Source organism: Talpa europaea (assembly GCF_964194135.1).
Source record: "Talpa europaea genome assembly, chromosome: 9".
Classification (NCBI taxonomy): domain Eukaryota; kingdom Metazoa; phylum Chordata; class Mammalia; order Eulipotyphla; family Talpidae; genus Talpa; species Talpa europaea.
Genome location: NC_140076.1, coordinates 50,603,047 through 50,620,756, shown reverse-complemented (window position 1 = coordinate 50,620,756; position 17,710 = coordinate 50,603,047). Strand labels below are relative to the sequence as shown.

General features: G+C 33.4%; 1 protein-coding gene across 1 annotated transcript in view; it reads left to right on the top strand.

Moving 5' to 3' along the window:
- LOC311177689 (serine/threonine-protein kinase TNNI3K) overlaps positions 1-17,710 on the top strand; it is a gene marked incomplete at both ends in the record, with an annotated part of 250,766 nt that overhangs the window by 12,827 nt on the left and 220,229 nt on the right. Inside the window, 3 exons of the mRNA XM_084243926.1 lie at positions 1,887-1,972; positions 3,371-3,468; positions 14,750-14,860. Coding sequence (XP_084100052.1) covers positions 1,887-1,972; positions 3,371-3,468; positions 14,750-14,860 — 295 coding nt within the window. The remainder of the gene's footprint in view (positions 1-1,886; positions 1,973-3,370; positions 3,469-14,749; positions 14,861-17,710) is intronic.

The following is a 17,710-nucleotide window of genomic DNA, read 5'->3' as shown; positions in this document are numbered from 1 at the left end:
TATTTTAAATTGAGGTTTAAAGAGTTTAGTAACTTACCCAAATTAGGGGGAGAAAACACTACTTAAAAGGTAGAAACAGAATAAGATTTAAATCTAGTGTAAACACAAGAATCACGCTTTTAAAGCTTAACTACACTGCTCAAAATGATTTTTCCCATTTTGAAAAATCAAAATATGGCAAATATTGTTAAGTAATATTAGAGATCTACATGGAAAAACTAATTTTCTCAAGATTTATTGCCACAGAGGGGCTCTCAAGTTTTTTTCCTTTCAGTGTTTGCTATTAAATTCATTATAGTTAACTTCTAAGAAAGTGTTTCCTTTCCTGCTGAGTGCACGTTTTCCTTCTATCTTTTTAGTTTAATTTCCCCAAGACATATATAATACAATTAGTTTTGAGAGTTTAGAGGCCTGGCTCAGGCAAAGGCCACACACTTCTGAGAACCATGTTATTTTGTGAGGTTACTGCATAAAATAGGCATACTACTTAGAATTAGGCTCATTTTGGGTAGACATTTAAAATAGCAATATATTCATTGGAAATAATTTCTTTGTGCATCATTCGCTGAGCTGGGAGCAATGCAGATAGGAGTTAAATTCTTAGCTATTTCTCATGAAATCCAGGATGACTTCTTATTTTATATTATCAACATATAAAATAACTACTTGGAGTCTATTGTACTTTTACATACCACATTCCAAAATGAGTTGAGTTTTCACAAATGAGTAAGCATATCTATGGTCTTTACTGCTGGGAAGCTGAAAATAGAAAGAAAAAAGGGTTAGGAGGGCGGAAAATTTCTGTCTATGAAAAAAAAAAGCGTCTATGAAAAAAGAAAACACTGGATTTGCCATTGCTCATGAAAGCTTCTCACTGAGATCATACAACATCCCTATTTTTGAGACTGTCTTTCCAGGAACACCCTGGGGAATAGCACCTTGCCTTTTTTTTTTTTTTTTTTTTTTTTTTTAATTCCAGTAGCTTTTGAAGTTCTTAACTTGGCACCTTGATAATAGTGTTCTGAATTTATATTAACTTTCAAGTGTAAGTCCTTTACAAATGGTATGGAATGCTCACTCACCAAAGACTATGCAATCACTAAAGCTGCTGGAGATTTAAATAGGCAGGAGGCAGCTTGAATTGACCTGGGAGGCCAAGCATCTGATGTCATTTCTACTGAAAAATGTCCTGGGAGTACTGATGACCTTAAGAGGTCAAGGATTTTAGCTTTACATTCCTTTTCAAAGGTTACCTATGATTTTTTAGGAGCCTCCTGAGGCAATGGTCTCTGTTCAGTCAAGCCAAGGATTTCATTAATTGAATCACTGACACTACTCCTCACCTGGGACAGTATCATAGTATCCTATCAGAGTTTAGACCCTCTTTCTCTTTGAAATTTGACCCAGTCAGAGCACAAGGAAATGTTGCTTCAGGCAGAATTTGTAAAACATTGGTATTGTATTCCTTACTCCAATTCCTTACCAAGTGCTACATTTTATTTTTACTTTGAAGATAACTTCTTTAATTTCTCTATAAATATGATGTGAAATTTGGAATGTGAAAGAAATAATTCTATCAAATGTCCATGTTTTCTATTTATAAATAAAATTTAATTCCCCTGAAAAGTTCAGATTATACATAGGAAAGAGAATTGTGCTTAGCCTTTAATTTAAACTTGATCTATTGAAATTTCAATATTATTTTCTCTCAATTTTAATTATACTTCATATAGAGATATTCAGAATTCTTTTCCTAGGTACAAAGAATCTTAGAAAAATGTATTTCTGAATTTATTGTGATAGGATTTTCTTTTACAATTTTTTAAATCAAGGGAAAATACCTAAAAGATGAAGTTTTTGATCATTGGTAAATTTTTATTTTTCAGCTCTGATGATGCCTTCAGTAAAGTAAATTTAAATTACAGGACAGAAAATGGGCTGTCTCTACTTCATTTATGTTGCATTTGTGGAGGTGAGTGCTTTAAACTCAATATTTTATAAACTAGTTATATGTATATGTAGTCAGTGATTTGAACTGTTTAACAGTCTACAAGAGAATTCTATTCATGCTCAATTTTCTCTTGTGCTTTGCCCCTAGAACTCTGATAACCTTCAGCTGAAGCTGTAACTACTAGCTGATATTCCAATTGATTTAGCTCTGAATTTAAGTCTCATTGTGCTTCTAACCTGAACCAAGTCACTTAGTTTGCTTGAAAATCAAAACACATTTTTCAGTATTGAGTATGCCAGTAGGGATTAGGTTAAATTCAGAAGCACTTTACGCATTCCCCAAAATATCATCAAGCAATTGCTTCACAATCTGCAGTAAGATACACAGAAGGTAATAAATGCCAAAGATAAAAATCTCAAAGTAAAGACTGATCAAAGTAAGATTGAGAGTTTAATTTGGCTCTTATTTTGTTCATTAATGTATCCCCAGCACCTAAGATCATCCCTGGCATATAGTAAATCTTCAATCGTTTATTGAATTAATGAATGGTTAATCTTCATTTTGTGTATACAAAGTAGTATTCATTGAAATCAGCTTTTAAAATAGAATACTGTTGTCTAAATATCAACTCTAACTATATCCTGTAAACATTCCTCCCAAATGAACTAAGTTAATTTTATTTAACAGATCTTCCTCCTAAATTGAAACATACCTTCTTTTTTTTTTTTAAAGATTTATTTATTTATACATACAAGAACTGGGATATAGGCCAGACGTGGGGGTTAGGTGCCATGAGAGGATTCACCAGAGACAGAGTGGTGAATAGCACAGACAAATCTACTGAATTACACTGTTGAGGGGAGTAGTGGGTGAGACAGAAGAGGTCTGCTGTGCCATGTGGGTTGCTCGCTGGCCAGGCATCGAACTCGTGCTGCAGTGGCTGTGGATAGCTTCATAGGTTGCCTCTTAACTAACCCCTTGCACTAACAGGTGCCCGAAACATGCCTTCTTAACCTGAATCATATGTTCCATATTCCTTGATCTAAATAAATTCTTCTGCTGATGATGTTCTTCTCAGGAGTCCTCTACAAATAGATTTTTATGAAAGCTTTTTCACTAACAGTTGACTGAGAAGAATATTTTTGTGTTTGGAAAACATCTGATGATTAGAGCAATAAATTAAGAAAGGACAACAAATGTATTAGACTACACAGCATTGATATAAAGTTCTGAAAATGTAAAAGAAATGTTCAGTAGTAAGACCGTCAATTATTAGAAAATTTAACAAATGACCTGTCAAAAAGAAGTTTGACATTGTCATACATCAGTGTGACATTTAACAGTGAGTCAAAGAGAGATTTTAAAGCCATCTATCTTATCTCCAAAACAATGTAACCTTTTTTCACTTTTCTTTTCAAGGCAACAAGTCACACATTCGAACCCTTATGTTAAAAGGGCTCCGCCCATCTCGACTCACAAGAAATGGATTTACTGCATTGCACGTGGCAGTTTACAAGGTACATTTTTGTCACAATGTACAACAATGTATTAGAACCAAGGATGATATATCTTTAGGCTTCTTCCTCTTTTTTCCCCTATGAATTGGAAATCATAGAAAACATTCAGCATTACTAGAATTTTGTATTAGTGCATCAACTTCTTTCTCTTTATTAGGCAGGTATCATCCATATACCAGGTGCATAATCTTTTTAATGAACTATCATTTAATTCTCTTAAGGCTCCCTGTAGTGCCAGGATGGGCACAGAACAGGTTATCTATGATCCTGCAGATGGGTAAAGGAGAGTCTTGGAGCCCTCCGTGGCTTTCTCAGGCTTTTATTGAGCTTTACATGTAGTGCAGTACCAGGCACATGGCAGTCAGGGGTGGGGGGGGGGGGAGCAGGAGGCTGACAGGCCTCCAAGCCACGTTCAAGTTTTCACTCTGGGCTTCTCTCTCTCTCTCCTAGCTTTCTTTCTCTCCTTCTCTTTCCTACTTCTTTCCTGCCTCTGCTTCTCTTGGGGACTATCTCAATACTCCTCCCATGGCACACAGAAGTAAACAACACAACAATGTAACAACTGCAGGTGCCCCATCAGGCAGGGCAATCCTAAAGGTGGGAGGGCAGAAAAGCCTGAAAACCATTTACCCTACCCCCATGAGTGAATACTATTATTATTATCAAGGTTACATGGTTAGCTAGTGATTGACTGGACATAAGATCTAGCAGTCCAGTTCCCTTAGGAGAGCTCCTTAAAAGGAGACCCAGCTGCCTATGGCAGAAGATGAATTTGCATTTGAAAATGTGAGGACATTGAGTTGCATTCTTTATCTCTGTGTTTTCCTTGATAATAAGGAAAAGAAATCTCTGGAGTTCCCTGGAGTTTTCTTGTTTTACTTCTCCAATCTTTGCTTCAGTTGTTTGTTTCCATACTTCAGTCCTGGTTCCAGCCTAATCTCACTATCTGATAAGAAAGTAAATATAAGTGATTGGAAAAACTGGGATATACAGGATTGGGGATAAATCCCAAACTTAAAGGTCAGTGTTGAGAGTATCATAAATATAAATTTATATGATATATAAATTAAATATGTAAATTATTCATCCTCTAATCACAAGTTTCTACTTAATCTGTATTTATGACCTTAAGATCACACTGGATTTTACATATTTACTTCTTTAACCATTAAAATAACTTATTGAGGTGAATATTGGGGTTTATTTTACAGAAGAGGAAACTAAAGATTAGATCTCTAGTAAATATTAGAATAAATTTGATTAAAATCAAATACAATTGGCTCATACTGCCAGGCTGTCACTGTGGTACTGCATATTTTGTTCTTTGCATTTTAATGTGCATCTGTGATAGATTTTATTTTAGCTTTGTATGTACAGATGTGTGTGTTGGGGGGGGGAATGTATGCTCACATCCAGATCACTTTGCACAGCATCCCTCCCAGATAGTTAGCACTGTGGGGGAGGAGCACCATATTTTCGCATGATTCAGATTTACATATTTCTGTATTCATGGTGCAAATGCTTATTCTTTTTCATGCTCAGTCATTGCCTAGTCAATTCTTCTGATTTCTTCTGGGAGAAAGTTTCACTTAAGTGCTAAATTTTCTTTAATACCTACTGTTATCCTGTGAAACTTGCAGGGAAGCAGAGTTTAGCATGTAGGAAACAGTGTCTGATGCTGGTTTTTCTACAGAATGGTAAGAAGTGAGAGTAGAAGAGCCCTCAGGAATAGGAAACTGGTGAATAGTCAAAGCAATGTGAGAAACTATGAAGAGATATTCTTTCTATATGTTTTCATTTCCCCAAGTCTTATCACGACACAGCCCTACCAATGGACTCTAAAGATTTAGTGCTACAGTCTTTAGAGAATATATTTTTCCCATCTCTGTTAATATCAAAACAATGGATAAACAGAACAAAATTTCCATTCTTTCAGTTTCCTTTGCCCTATCTCTTTTGTTTTCTTATATTTTACAGACTGTATGGACTATAACATTTATTGTAGTAAGTTTAAATACATTAAGGATTATAGGACACAAAGTGGGCAGAATTTCTTGGAATACCATAATAAAATGCATGATTACTCTACTGACTCCTTAACAAAGGCAAAAAAAAAATTGAATTTACCATTCTACTTTAAACACAAAGTTTAAACAATATATGAAGCAGCTATTCAAATTATCATTGCATTAAATTAGTTCTAATTATCCCTTCCCTGAACAACTACAGTATTTACTTAACTTTAAATTCCAGTTTCTGCTCCCCATATGTTTGAGTGTAGTATTATTTTAAACAAAAAAAATTACCAGAATATATTCAAAAGTCCTATGTATAGCTTATCCATATGTTCTAATTATTTGTTTTGTTCTATCTTTATACAATTTCTTATTTATTTATTTATTTATTTATTTATACATACATACATACATACATAAAAGCACTGTGTACAGTCAGAAGCGCGGGAGGGTGAGAGAATTCACCAGAGGAGACAGAGCAGGGAACAGAGCAGGCAGGCTGATGAAATACACTGCTGAGGGGAGCAGCGGGCGGCAGGAGAGGTCTGCACGCCATTTGGGACCCTCGCCTGTTGGCCGGGGATCGAACTGGCGCTGCAGAGGCTGCGGGCAGCTTCGCAGCCCAGCGCTCAACCGCTGCGCCACCAAAAAGGCCCCTATCTCTATATACTTTCTTCTTGTGTGTGTGTGTGAACCATTTGAAAGTAAATTGAAGACAACATCAAGGCCTATTGCCACTAAATAGTTTTCCTTTCCTAAGATAAAGGAAATTAACTTATCTCAAGACAATTATCAAAATCAGAGAATTTAAAATGTATATATTACTTTTATTTTAATCTATAGTCCAAATTCAAATATGCTTAGTTGTCTCAGTAATTTATAACTTTATATTTTTCTAATTTAGGATTCAATCCAGTTCAGACATTTTTATTTCTTTGTCCTTATAAACTTTAATCTGAAGAAGTTACTCTCAATATTTAGATGCATAGGGAACAGTTATTTGGTCTTAACACTCACAAAATGAATAATACAATTTTCACATCTTTTTATTAGCCACATCAGCAGCTATTTCAGTTAGACACCCTGGCATGCTCAGCCTGCCTTAGGATTATTTTTTTAACCAACAGAAGCATCTCAGTTGTCATTAGTTAAAATGGAGAAGACAGCCAATTTTATAATGCCTTGTGGATGGTTCTCACTCATCATTTTCCTTTTTTAGTTGTTTGATTTTATAAGGGTGAGATTTATTGAGGTGTGATATTTATTAAGAGTATAATTTGAGGGGGCTTTTAAAATGTATGTCATCATAAAACATTATCCCAATCATGTTGTAGGACTTTTCTATCATACACAAAAGTTCCCTTACAAACTTTTGCAGTCAGTAATTTCCTCCATCCCACCTTTACCTTTGAATATTGAATATCACTGATAACTTTTTCTATCACAATAATTTTCTCTTTTCTAGACTATTATATGCATATATTCCATTAGGTGTGTTTTCTTTCATATAATGTTTCCCCTATTTATCATAATGCTATTGAAAATAAACTGCTGTTATGTGTTTAATAATTTATTGTTATTGTGGAATTATATTCCATTAAATACAATTTGTTTAAACATTCATTTGTTGAAGGATGCATAGGTTGCTTCCAGATATTGACTATTATAAATAATGTTGCTATTAACATTCATATACAAATCTCTGTTTGAACATATTTTTATTTCTCTTGGGTAATACCTAGGAGTGGAATTGATGGGGCATATCATAACTACATATTTAACTTTATAAGAGACTGCCAAACTTTTTTTTTAAAGATTATTTATTTATTTATTTGTTTGTTTGTTTGTTTATACAAGCACTGGGTACAGTCAGAATTGCGGGAGGGTGAGAGACTTCACCAGAGCCAGAGCGGGGAGCAGAACAGGCAGAAGGACCCAAGAACACTGCTGAGGGGAGCAGCGGGCGGCAGGAGAGGTCTGCGCACCATGTGGGACCCTCCTCTGGTGGCTGGGGAGCAGCTGTGGATGGAACCAGTGCTGCAGAGGCTGTGGGCAGCTTCGCAACCCAGCGCTCAACCGCTGCGCCACCGGGGAGGCCCGAGACTGCCAAACTCTTTACCAAAATGGCTAAATCATTTTACATTCCTATCATGATGTATCAGAATTCTAGTTTTTACATATTCTTTTCCAATATTTGTTATGGTATAGTATTACTGAGGCAAGAAATAGATCTAAATTGTTTATTATCAGATTCTTTGAGCTCTCAGAACAATTCCTGGTATGCATTCACCAATAAATATGTGTTACATAAATAAATGAATGAGGTTAAAATTCTGTGATATCTAGGAAGAAGTACTTTAAGGTACAAAGAATCATGTTAGCATTCAATATAATATTGTCCTACCTTAGTCATTAGAATTAAGAAATTGTCAGATATCTCTTCAATAGATGTCTAAGTGACTTTATAGAAAGAAAATACAAAACAGGTTGCAAATACATGGAGTTAGGAAAATGGAGGCAGTGGATATTAATTTCACCTTCAAAAGGTGAGAGATTGAGCATTATCTTGAGGGGTGAGTGGCAGAATCACAGGAAGTTCTCTACAAAGTACTTTTCAGTCTTTTTAAAGTCTTATCCATAAGAAAATTCACTCTGTGTAAACGTCTTTTTAATTTAAAAATAAATAAAATGTAAGTAAAGATATTAAGGAAAATGTAACATAAAACTTATCTTTTCAAAGTTTGTGCTTGCATTTCCCCAAACTGCCAATTCTGATTAGTCCCTCCCTATTAAATCATTACTATATTATTGAGCAAGAAGACAAGTATATTCAAAAGCCAATTGGAAGGGCCTCCTTGGTGGTGCAGCGGTTGAGCGCTGGGTTGCGAGGCTGCCCACAGCCTGTGCAGTGCCGGTTCGATCCCTGGCTGCCCGGCGAGAGTACCACATGGCGCGCAGACCTCTCCTGCTGCCCACTGCTCCCCTCAGCAGTGTACTTCGGTCCATCTGCCTACTCTGCTGCCTGCTCTGGCTCTGGTGAATTCTCTCACCCTTCCACACTTCTGACTGTACCCAGTGCTTGTATCAATCAATCAATAAATCTTTAAAAAAAAAAAAAGCCAATTGGAAGTAGCCCACAGGAAGAAAGTTATTACAGGAAACTAGAAAATAGGAAAAGAAGGATCAGTAGAAGCAATGAGAAAAAATTAGGTCAAAAGCAGATTTGGAGGTAAGACCCTGGAAACTACAGCTACTCAGTCTAAGAGATCGCTCCTTCTCTTTTTTTCTTTCTTTTCTCAAAATTTCAAACAAAATGCAAGTATTTCCATCTCAGTGAAACCTTTAATAATTGATAACTTTTGTGAAGATAAATTCAGAATTATTTCAACAGGAGACGTGTAGGTATGAACTTTTATGAGCAGTTATTTTTATGCTGATTAATGGAACCCTTTATTGGAGATGTCTATGACATATGAGACAGCTCTCATTCATTAAATTTTAATGCCTGGAACTGAATACATTTCATACTGTGGTCCCGCATAGCTCTTTGTCCTAGAAGAAACCTTAATATTCTTTAAAGACTACAAAACCATTTTTATTACTTTTTTGTTATCAACAGATGGTATCAATTATTAACGCTGAGTAAATTGGGTTAATGAAGAAAAACTACTCATATAAACATGTTTTATATATATGCATATATATCTATATAGATATATAGATCTAGATATATATATCTTCACCCCTCCATGCCCCCATCCCAACACACACAGAAGCTCAGCCTTCTTTCCAAAGCAAAGTCAGCTCTGTCTTGCATCTTGATGTGACAATACAGGGAATGTTAGACAATTACAGGAGGGTAGGATATTATAGAAAAACAGATTAGATCAACTCTGAAATTTTATAGATGAGAAAATTTAGGTATTTTATTGAGGTTAAACATCTATAGGGACAGGATAGACTAAGTCATAAGGTGAATATTCTCAGAGAGTTACCGATCTTGGGGGTGAATCATTTAATATAGATAAAATTACACTTATGTTTATAAACATTTACCCATTATGTTATTGGATCCTCATTATACCTTTGTAAGACAGATATAGCAAATACTTGATCATTTTTTTTTCCTTTATAGGAGCAGGGCACATGGTCAGTTCTTACATACAAAAGGCAAATAATTGAGAGCATAGCATAGCTGAGGGTGGAGGGTGACATGATGTGTCAAGAAAAACATAAGATTCAAATTCTAATCCCAGTTCAATTTCAATTTTAGTGGGAACGTTTTATATCGGGCCTGTCAGTTGAGTTCTTGAAAAGTAGATTGTGAGAGGGATTTCAGAATACAGGAGATTTATGTGGAAGCGACACCTATGAAAGGACAAGAAAGAAAGAAGGACAGGTCAGGAGGAGCTGTCAGACCACAATACAGACTTCCTGAAATCTCTAACAGATCAATGGGCACTCAAGAGCAAAATGAAAAGGGTATTAGAGAGTGTCACATTTAGTGGAATGGTTAAGTCCTTTCACCGCCAACTTTCTGTTTATATTTTATGTGAATATCCTTTTTAGTAGGCATGCACTGTATTGCTGATTTTATTTATTTTTATTGAAGTAATTTGGTTTGTGATTCAGAAGTATAGGATCACATCTCTTCAGATGTATTGCTCACTTTCAAAATTATTCTATTAGGACACAATATTCTTATAGAGCGGGGGAGAACTTGTCAATTAAATACAACAAAATACATAACACAAAGTATATCCTCTCAAGATTTTCTTTGAGATTGGAACCAAGCCAAAACCAGCTAAGGCACTATGGATAGTCAGAAATGAATTGGGGATTTTGGAGTTAGATCTGAGTTTGCATCTAACTTCAACACTTACATACTCCTTAAGGTTCATGAAGTACTTTGAATTCCTTGAGCCTGACATCAGCTATAAAATAGGAATGATTTTTTTCTCATAGATAAGTTGTGAAATGTGAAGAAGTTATGTAGATAAAACGTTTTACTTGATGTATAACTAATAGTAAGCAATTTATAAGTAGCAATGATTGTTTTGCTATATTCTTTTTAGCATATTTTAATAGGATAAAAGATCTTTTATAATATTCAGTAAATATTATAATAGGTCAAACATGAGAAATATAGCTGAAGTGTGGAATGGTAACTTAGTACTTACAACTTTTGCCTCACCATTTGCCTATTCTGAAGGAATATTTCCTCTTAAATTCCTTAAATTTTGACTAAATTGGGAGAAAATACAATGACAACTGAGCAAAGGATGGATGTCTGTTTACTAGAATCTGCCTGATAGATAAATATTTCATACACTCCATGATTTACATGTAATTTATTTTAATTTACCAAAGTAAGGTGCTTGTCATAGGTAGATATTTATTAATACTTGTTGAATTAAAGGGTATCCATCTTTCTACTGATTTTGAGTTCTTTATGAAATTAATAAACTACTTATTAGTTTTATATGTTATGAGCATCTCTCTATTTTGTATAATATTGTGTTTTTAACTTTCACATTTGCTCAAAATCTTATTTCCCCTCTATTTAAAATAATAATTTTATTTTTAAAAATACCCCTCTATTTCCCTGAATTTTAATGCTTTGTTATCTGTAGGGGAAAATGCTTGAGGTGATATATTTCCTACCTATTTCAAAGCCAATTCACTATTTTAACCCTCACCATTCAAATTTGTAAGTTATTGGTGAGAGAAAATTCTTTAAACAAGAAATTCTTAGCTCTGTCACCCATTAACTACTGAACTAGTAGACATTTCCTAACCCTCAGTACTGGTTCAGAGATTTTTCTGTGTTTTACTCCTTTGTTTTAGTGGGTAACTAGTGAAGCAGAGGAAGTGAAGTTGTAGGGAGGAGGTAATAAGAAATGTGGGGAGGAGTTAGAGGAGTCATTATCTTATTTACAGATTTCCATTTAGAATTATACTAAGTCCCAGATTTCTGTGCCCAATGTTGATGAGTTTTATTGAGTGTTCTCGTGCTGGCTGCCTTTTTAGTGCCATAATATTTAATATATATATATATATATTATACATGTAATATATATGTAATCACATCAGTTGAATTGTGAATTCCTTTTATAGAACCAAGAAAATGAGTACAAAAAGGTTATGTAACTTGGCCCAGTCACCCAGTCATAAGTAAAGTTGGAATTCTTACTAGAAAGGGTAACTCCCGTGTCCACAGTCTTATCCCTGCATTGTAAGTAGGTCAAACTTTACAAGTAAAAAAAACAAAACAATTTAATTCTACCTCAGAATCTACTTAATCCTGATTATTGCTGATGTTACCATCATGTGTTTATACTGTTATCTTTTGCATCTGGAAATAATCCAAATGCTAAATACCAAGACTTACAAGACCCAAGATCAAACAACCTTGTTCTTATCTTAAACATCACTTCTCCCTTCTTTTTTTCTTTAACTCAATACTGACCTTCAAATATATAACTTTTTGTCTTACAACTTTTGCAATAGTTATTCTTTGCCCTCATAATTGTGGGTTGGGGAGAGAATAGGAGAGGTATAGGAAAATAAAATATATATGGAAATAACATGAGAGAATAAATATGCCATCATAAGAAGGGATAGTGTTAGAAAATACTACATTCAATATTTAGTAAGTGTGGTGAACTCAGTTGTGATTTATGCAAGATAGCTTGACAATACTAAGAAAATGGTACCAGAGCTCTCAGCAGTAAGAGATCCTTTTTGGTGTTTATCATTTATCTCAAAGGTCACCAGCACAATGTAGTTTCCCATGACTGCTCAATTTAAAGTAGCCTCATAGTCACCTTGTCACTTGCCTATTTTATCTCTTAGCTTTTGAGCTTTATGATATTACTATATTATATATATATACATATATATATACTGTGTATAATAATTAAAACATAATTATTTTCTTGTTCTTCTCTCATACATACAGGAAAATGTGAGCTCCATGAAAGCAGGAATTGTAACTGCCTAACTGCAGTGCCCCCATTTTTCAGAGCAATGTTTTACAGTCATATATTCTCAATAAATATTTGTAGAGTGTATGAAAAGTTTATTGAAAACATGAGTGACATAATAAATACTGTGTATAAGAAAATTTATCGGTGCCTGTGGAGAATGAACTGCGATGAGAAAGGCTTAGTTAAGAAGATTGATTAGGAGACTTTATAAAATGGAAGGTGATGGAAATGAGGAGAAGAAATGTCAGAAGTAACTGAGTTAAAACTAGCAGAATTTTGAAGCTGATTTGAAAGAATCTAGGTCATTTGGAATAATAAATTGCTTTTAATATAAATAAGGATTGCTAGGAGATGACAAATAATACTGAGAAAATTATGAATGATATTTACCTCAGTAATTTTTAATTTAAGATGCCAATGGTTAGCAAAATATATGGGGCTTGGATTGGACAAAGAATACAGGAAAAAAGATGAAGTTATCAGAACTTACAAGGATTATGAAAATTAGCATGGAGAATGATAAAGTAGCTTAGAGCTAAACTTCCAAATCACTTTCTTTTTGGAGACAGTTAAAAACAAAGAGGAGGCAAGTGGAAAAAAACAGAAATGTGAGTTTTAGAAGAGCAGAAAAGACAGGGATTTCAAGGGGAGATGTTTTTCACTGTAAGGAAGATGACTGACATTAGATTTGGTAGAATGGTTGAGATCCTTAGGATTCAGGTGAAAGAAACAGTCATGGTGATTCCTCTTGATAAAATGAGGCAATGAAAAAGGAACACTAAATATTTCTTAATATAGTATGAGAAAAAGCAAGTTTTGATGTTTAAAGAGTATGGTTAACTTAGTGAGATTTATGCAAGATTTGAGTGTATAGAAATTACTAAGGAAACAAAATCAGAGCTGTCAGCACTGAGTGTCAATAATTTTTTTTTCTAGAAGCTTGGAAAATGAAGGCAAAGATAGAGATAAAATTATCTTAGTTTCAGTGGAAAAAATGGTGGTTTTTTTTTTAGAATGGATAAAGTTTGAAGTTTATAGACTGAGCAGAAGGAGCCAATGGAACAGTAAAACAGAAATCTTTATTTAACTTTCTTCCTAATGCAGGTAGATGGAGTTGAAGTTTTGGAAACTATGTTTTGCTCTTTGAGGTGTTTTACCAAAGTTTTTTCAATTTTTTATAAATTTTAGACTTTCATTATATATAGAGCATTAATTGTTTTTGAATGTTTTTCATAACCAAAGTATTTGAAATTTTATGTATATGCATAAATATAATGGCCTATTCTGAAAACTCCTGGCTCTTATCACATTGGATGTGTTTGAGATATCAATATGTCAAATATTATAGAAGTTATATTTTGAATTCTTACTTTGAGGGAGAGCATTAAACATGAACATCTTTGCATTCCCTTCCAAATCTGGAGCTTTGTGAAAATGTGAACTTCCACATGATTTTTTTTTTTTGAGTGTTCTGACTTATAAAATGAAGCTTATAATCATAAGTGTTCATAGTGTTTTTTTTGAGAAGTATTTGATTTTTTTATCAGCAGCTATTTTTGAAATTATACCATGTGTTAGGTTGATATCAGTTCATGCATATGAATGATTAAATAATAAAACTTTCAATTAATGTTAATTGCTACTAATATTCTAAGGAAGTTCCATGTTTCTGAATAGAAATACAATGTAAATAATAGAATGAAGAAAGTAAGGATCATTTTGGTCATTAAGTAAATCATTCTAACTTAAGGCTTAAATAATGTGTCAAACATTTTCACTGTTTAAATGAGTCAAGTTAAGAAAGACACTACTGATTAATAATGATAGGGCCCATGACACTGTGTCATTAATTATGTACCAGCTTCATGACACAAATGTATTAGAGAAGAAGCAATTACTGAACTACCATGAAGTAGGAGTCCACTGTAGTCAGTTCAATACTACAGTTGCTGGAGAAATTCTGTTTATTGGAGTGACCTACATGTAAGATTTAGTTGAGTTAGCAAGAGCTTCACCATAGGTAAATGTCCTTTCTGCGTTCCATGGTCAAATAGTAGAGGATTGATTGTAACTGAATGCCCCTGTCATTTGTCCCTACATTTCAATCATTTGAGATCTTCTCTCTGCTCTCTCATGTGCTCTTCTGCCAGAAATCACACTTGAGTCTTCTGTGAGCACCTAAACTGGCTGACAGTCAGAGAATCAATACATCCTGTTGCACATCGTTCAAATCTGCTGTTAGTAGAAAAGTCACACTAAAGATGTGTTTCCTTACAGGATAGTGCTGAATTGATCACTTCCCTACTTCACAGTGGAGCTGACATACAGCAGGTTGGGTATGGTGGCCTCACTGCCCTGCATATTGCTGCAATAGCTGGTCACCTGGAGGTAAGTTATAGGTTGACCACCTGTGAAAACAAATTACCTTCGTTCAATTCTTATTCTCAACTGTTTTCAAATGCTGGGGGGTTTTGTTTGTTGTTTGTTTGTTTTTTTGTATTTTGAAATTTGGGCCATTTATTTTTTAGCTAATGAATGCAATCATTTCTGTGGGGGATCAATTTAACTTACATAAATGTGCTTTTGATAGTAAATTTAATGTATTTTGTAGCAGTAATATCAAAAATCTGTTAATATAAAAATGGCTAAATACATCAACTATGTAGCCATGATTGAGAGCATAAATTTTTGAACTAGACAGCTTTGTTTCTAGCAATGCAGTGTTTACCTTGGGCAAACTACTGTATATTGTCAGGTCTCTATTTTCTTCATTTATAAAATAAAAATATTAAGAGGCCTGTTATCATGATTAAATCAGATGATTATTTAACCTGCTTTGTGAATTGCTACATGTAAGGATATAATGAAATATTCATTGATTCACACATGTATTGTATGATTTATTAAGCAACTATTGTACACAGATAATTGTTCTGGTTGCTGAGGTAACAGTATCGAGAAAGTCAGGTGAAATCTCCATTTTCTTGGAGTTGAGTTGTAAAGAATGAGACTGACAATAAAGTAAATATTATATGATACCAGGTAGGTGTGAGTTCTGGAAAATATAATAAAGTGGAATAAAATGAAATCAAAGTGAAGAAGTAGGTACTGTCTTGATAAGCTTTGTAGTAAAGCATATGAAGTAATATTTGAACAGAGATCTGAATGAAATTAAGCCAACAAAGGGGGTACAAGAACATTTCAGGATTAAGGAATAGTATGTACAAAGGCCCTGAGACAGAAAAGTGCTGAGTGTGTTTGAAGGATATGAGTGAGTTGAAGTTATTAGTATGGTATAAGTTGAAGGTAGAGTAATGGAAATTATCAAAAACAAAATCATGAAGTGTTTTATAGACTATACAAGTTGTTGTCTTTTATGTTAAAATATTAATTTCACTTCTTACTATGCAAAATATGTTCATTTATATTATTTAATTTCTTTATAAACACTCAAGAAATGTTTTTTATTATCACTGTAATTTGACAGATAAAATCAAGGTTCTTCTACAATAATTTTATTTACAAATTACAAAGCCTGAGAAAAAGATTTCCGTTTTCAATTCTGATTCTTTTACTTAAAACTCTCATGATTTTCAGAGCTATCAAGTCATATCTTTATAATAAATATCAATAGTTATCTTTCTCCCTTTCATTCAGTTGCAAATTGAGTTGTACTTTCTTCAAACACACACACACACACACACACACACACACATCAACTGTGAACAAATAGGTCTGCATATACGATCATACTTCAGACCTATAAAATAGCTGTAATTAATCTCAACTGTGTCTCTTTAAAGGGTTCTTACATTCAATAAAAATGAATACTTTGCTCATCGGGAGCAAAGTAGTTTCTTTCATGTTGATTCTTTCACCCTTATTACATTATCTTATTTCCCATAAAATAAATATTTTGGTATTATTTATTCTAAGTATAGGTAAATTTGTTTACTTATGAGAAGAGAGAAAATCCCATTAGAATCATTTAAATATAAATGTTTTCCAGAAAAAAAATAGAGGCCAATGATAAAATAAATGAAAGGCAAATATTAAGAAGTCTAGGTGGAAGAACTGATGATGTGGACATTAGTTCCAGTGAAACATATTCGACTTCTTAATGTTAGAAAAGTGACAGAATATGTTTTGTAAAACAAAATTCTTTTTGTCTAGTGCTGAGTTGATTATACTTGTGAGTGATAGAATTACAACAGGGTCAAAACATAAGGTTGTTAAGAGCTTGGTCTCTTCATCTCAGTTTCAAATAATAGTTTTCTTACTTTATAATCATAGCATAGAAGGAAATATATCAATTTGACTAGTCTCAGAGCAAAATTTACCAAAATGATTCCAAATAGGTCTTTACTATTGTATTGCAATTCATGGGTTCTCTTGTTAGCTCTTGTATAAAATTTAATGAATTTCATAGCAAATCACTGATGGTGTATACAATGTGTATATGAATTTGCCTTTTTTCTCTTTTGCCTTTTTCATTATCTAGTGAATTGATTAAGTTATTGATAATATAATAAAGGAAAATTATATCCAAAAAAGCTAAAGGTAATATATTAAAAAATTCAGAATTTTTCTTTCAAATTTCTATTATCCCTATTATAAATTATATAATACAATTTCTAACATTAATTTTAATAAGTACATACTTTCAATATTATTTTCTTGCACTTATTTATTTAAAAAATATTTTTAAGTCTTCAGTTTTTCCATAATACAGTTGTAGGTTATTGGAATAATATGAGAAATATGACAGCTTTTCCCTGCAAAGATTGTATAGGTAACTGGATAAACAGAATTAATACACAAGGAAAATTATATAAGCCATTCAAAAATAAAATAGAATATAGTGGTAAGACATGGGGAGAGTAGATTCAACGATCAGAATGGGTTTGATAATTAGAAAAATTAGAAATATAATTGCATAGAAAGGAATGTCAAAGAACACAAAACTATATGTGTAGGAGTTCACTGGGAACAGAGATAAATGTGAGCTAAAAGTGTTAGGGAAGGATTTACGTGAAGATTTTGAAATTTAGAATGATAAGAACGAGATGATGAAGAATAATCACATACAAGAAGTAAAAAGGAAAAAAATGAACTGAACATATTTATACAAAATCAAATAGAATGAAAAGCATGATGTACATTGTAAAAAGTTCTAATAGGTAAACTTGGGTTTTGGGAATGGGCCAGACTAAACAACTGAAAAGCCTCAAGTTTAAT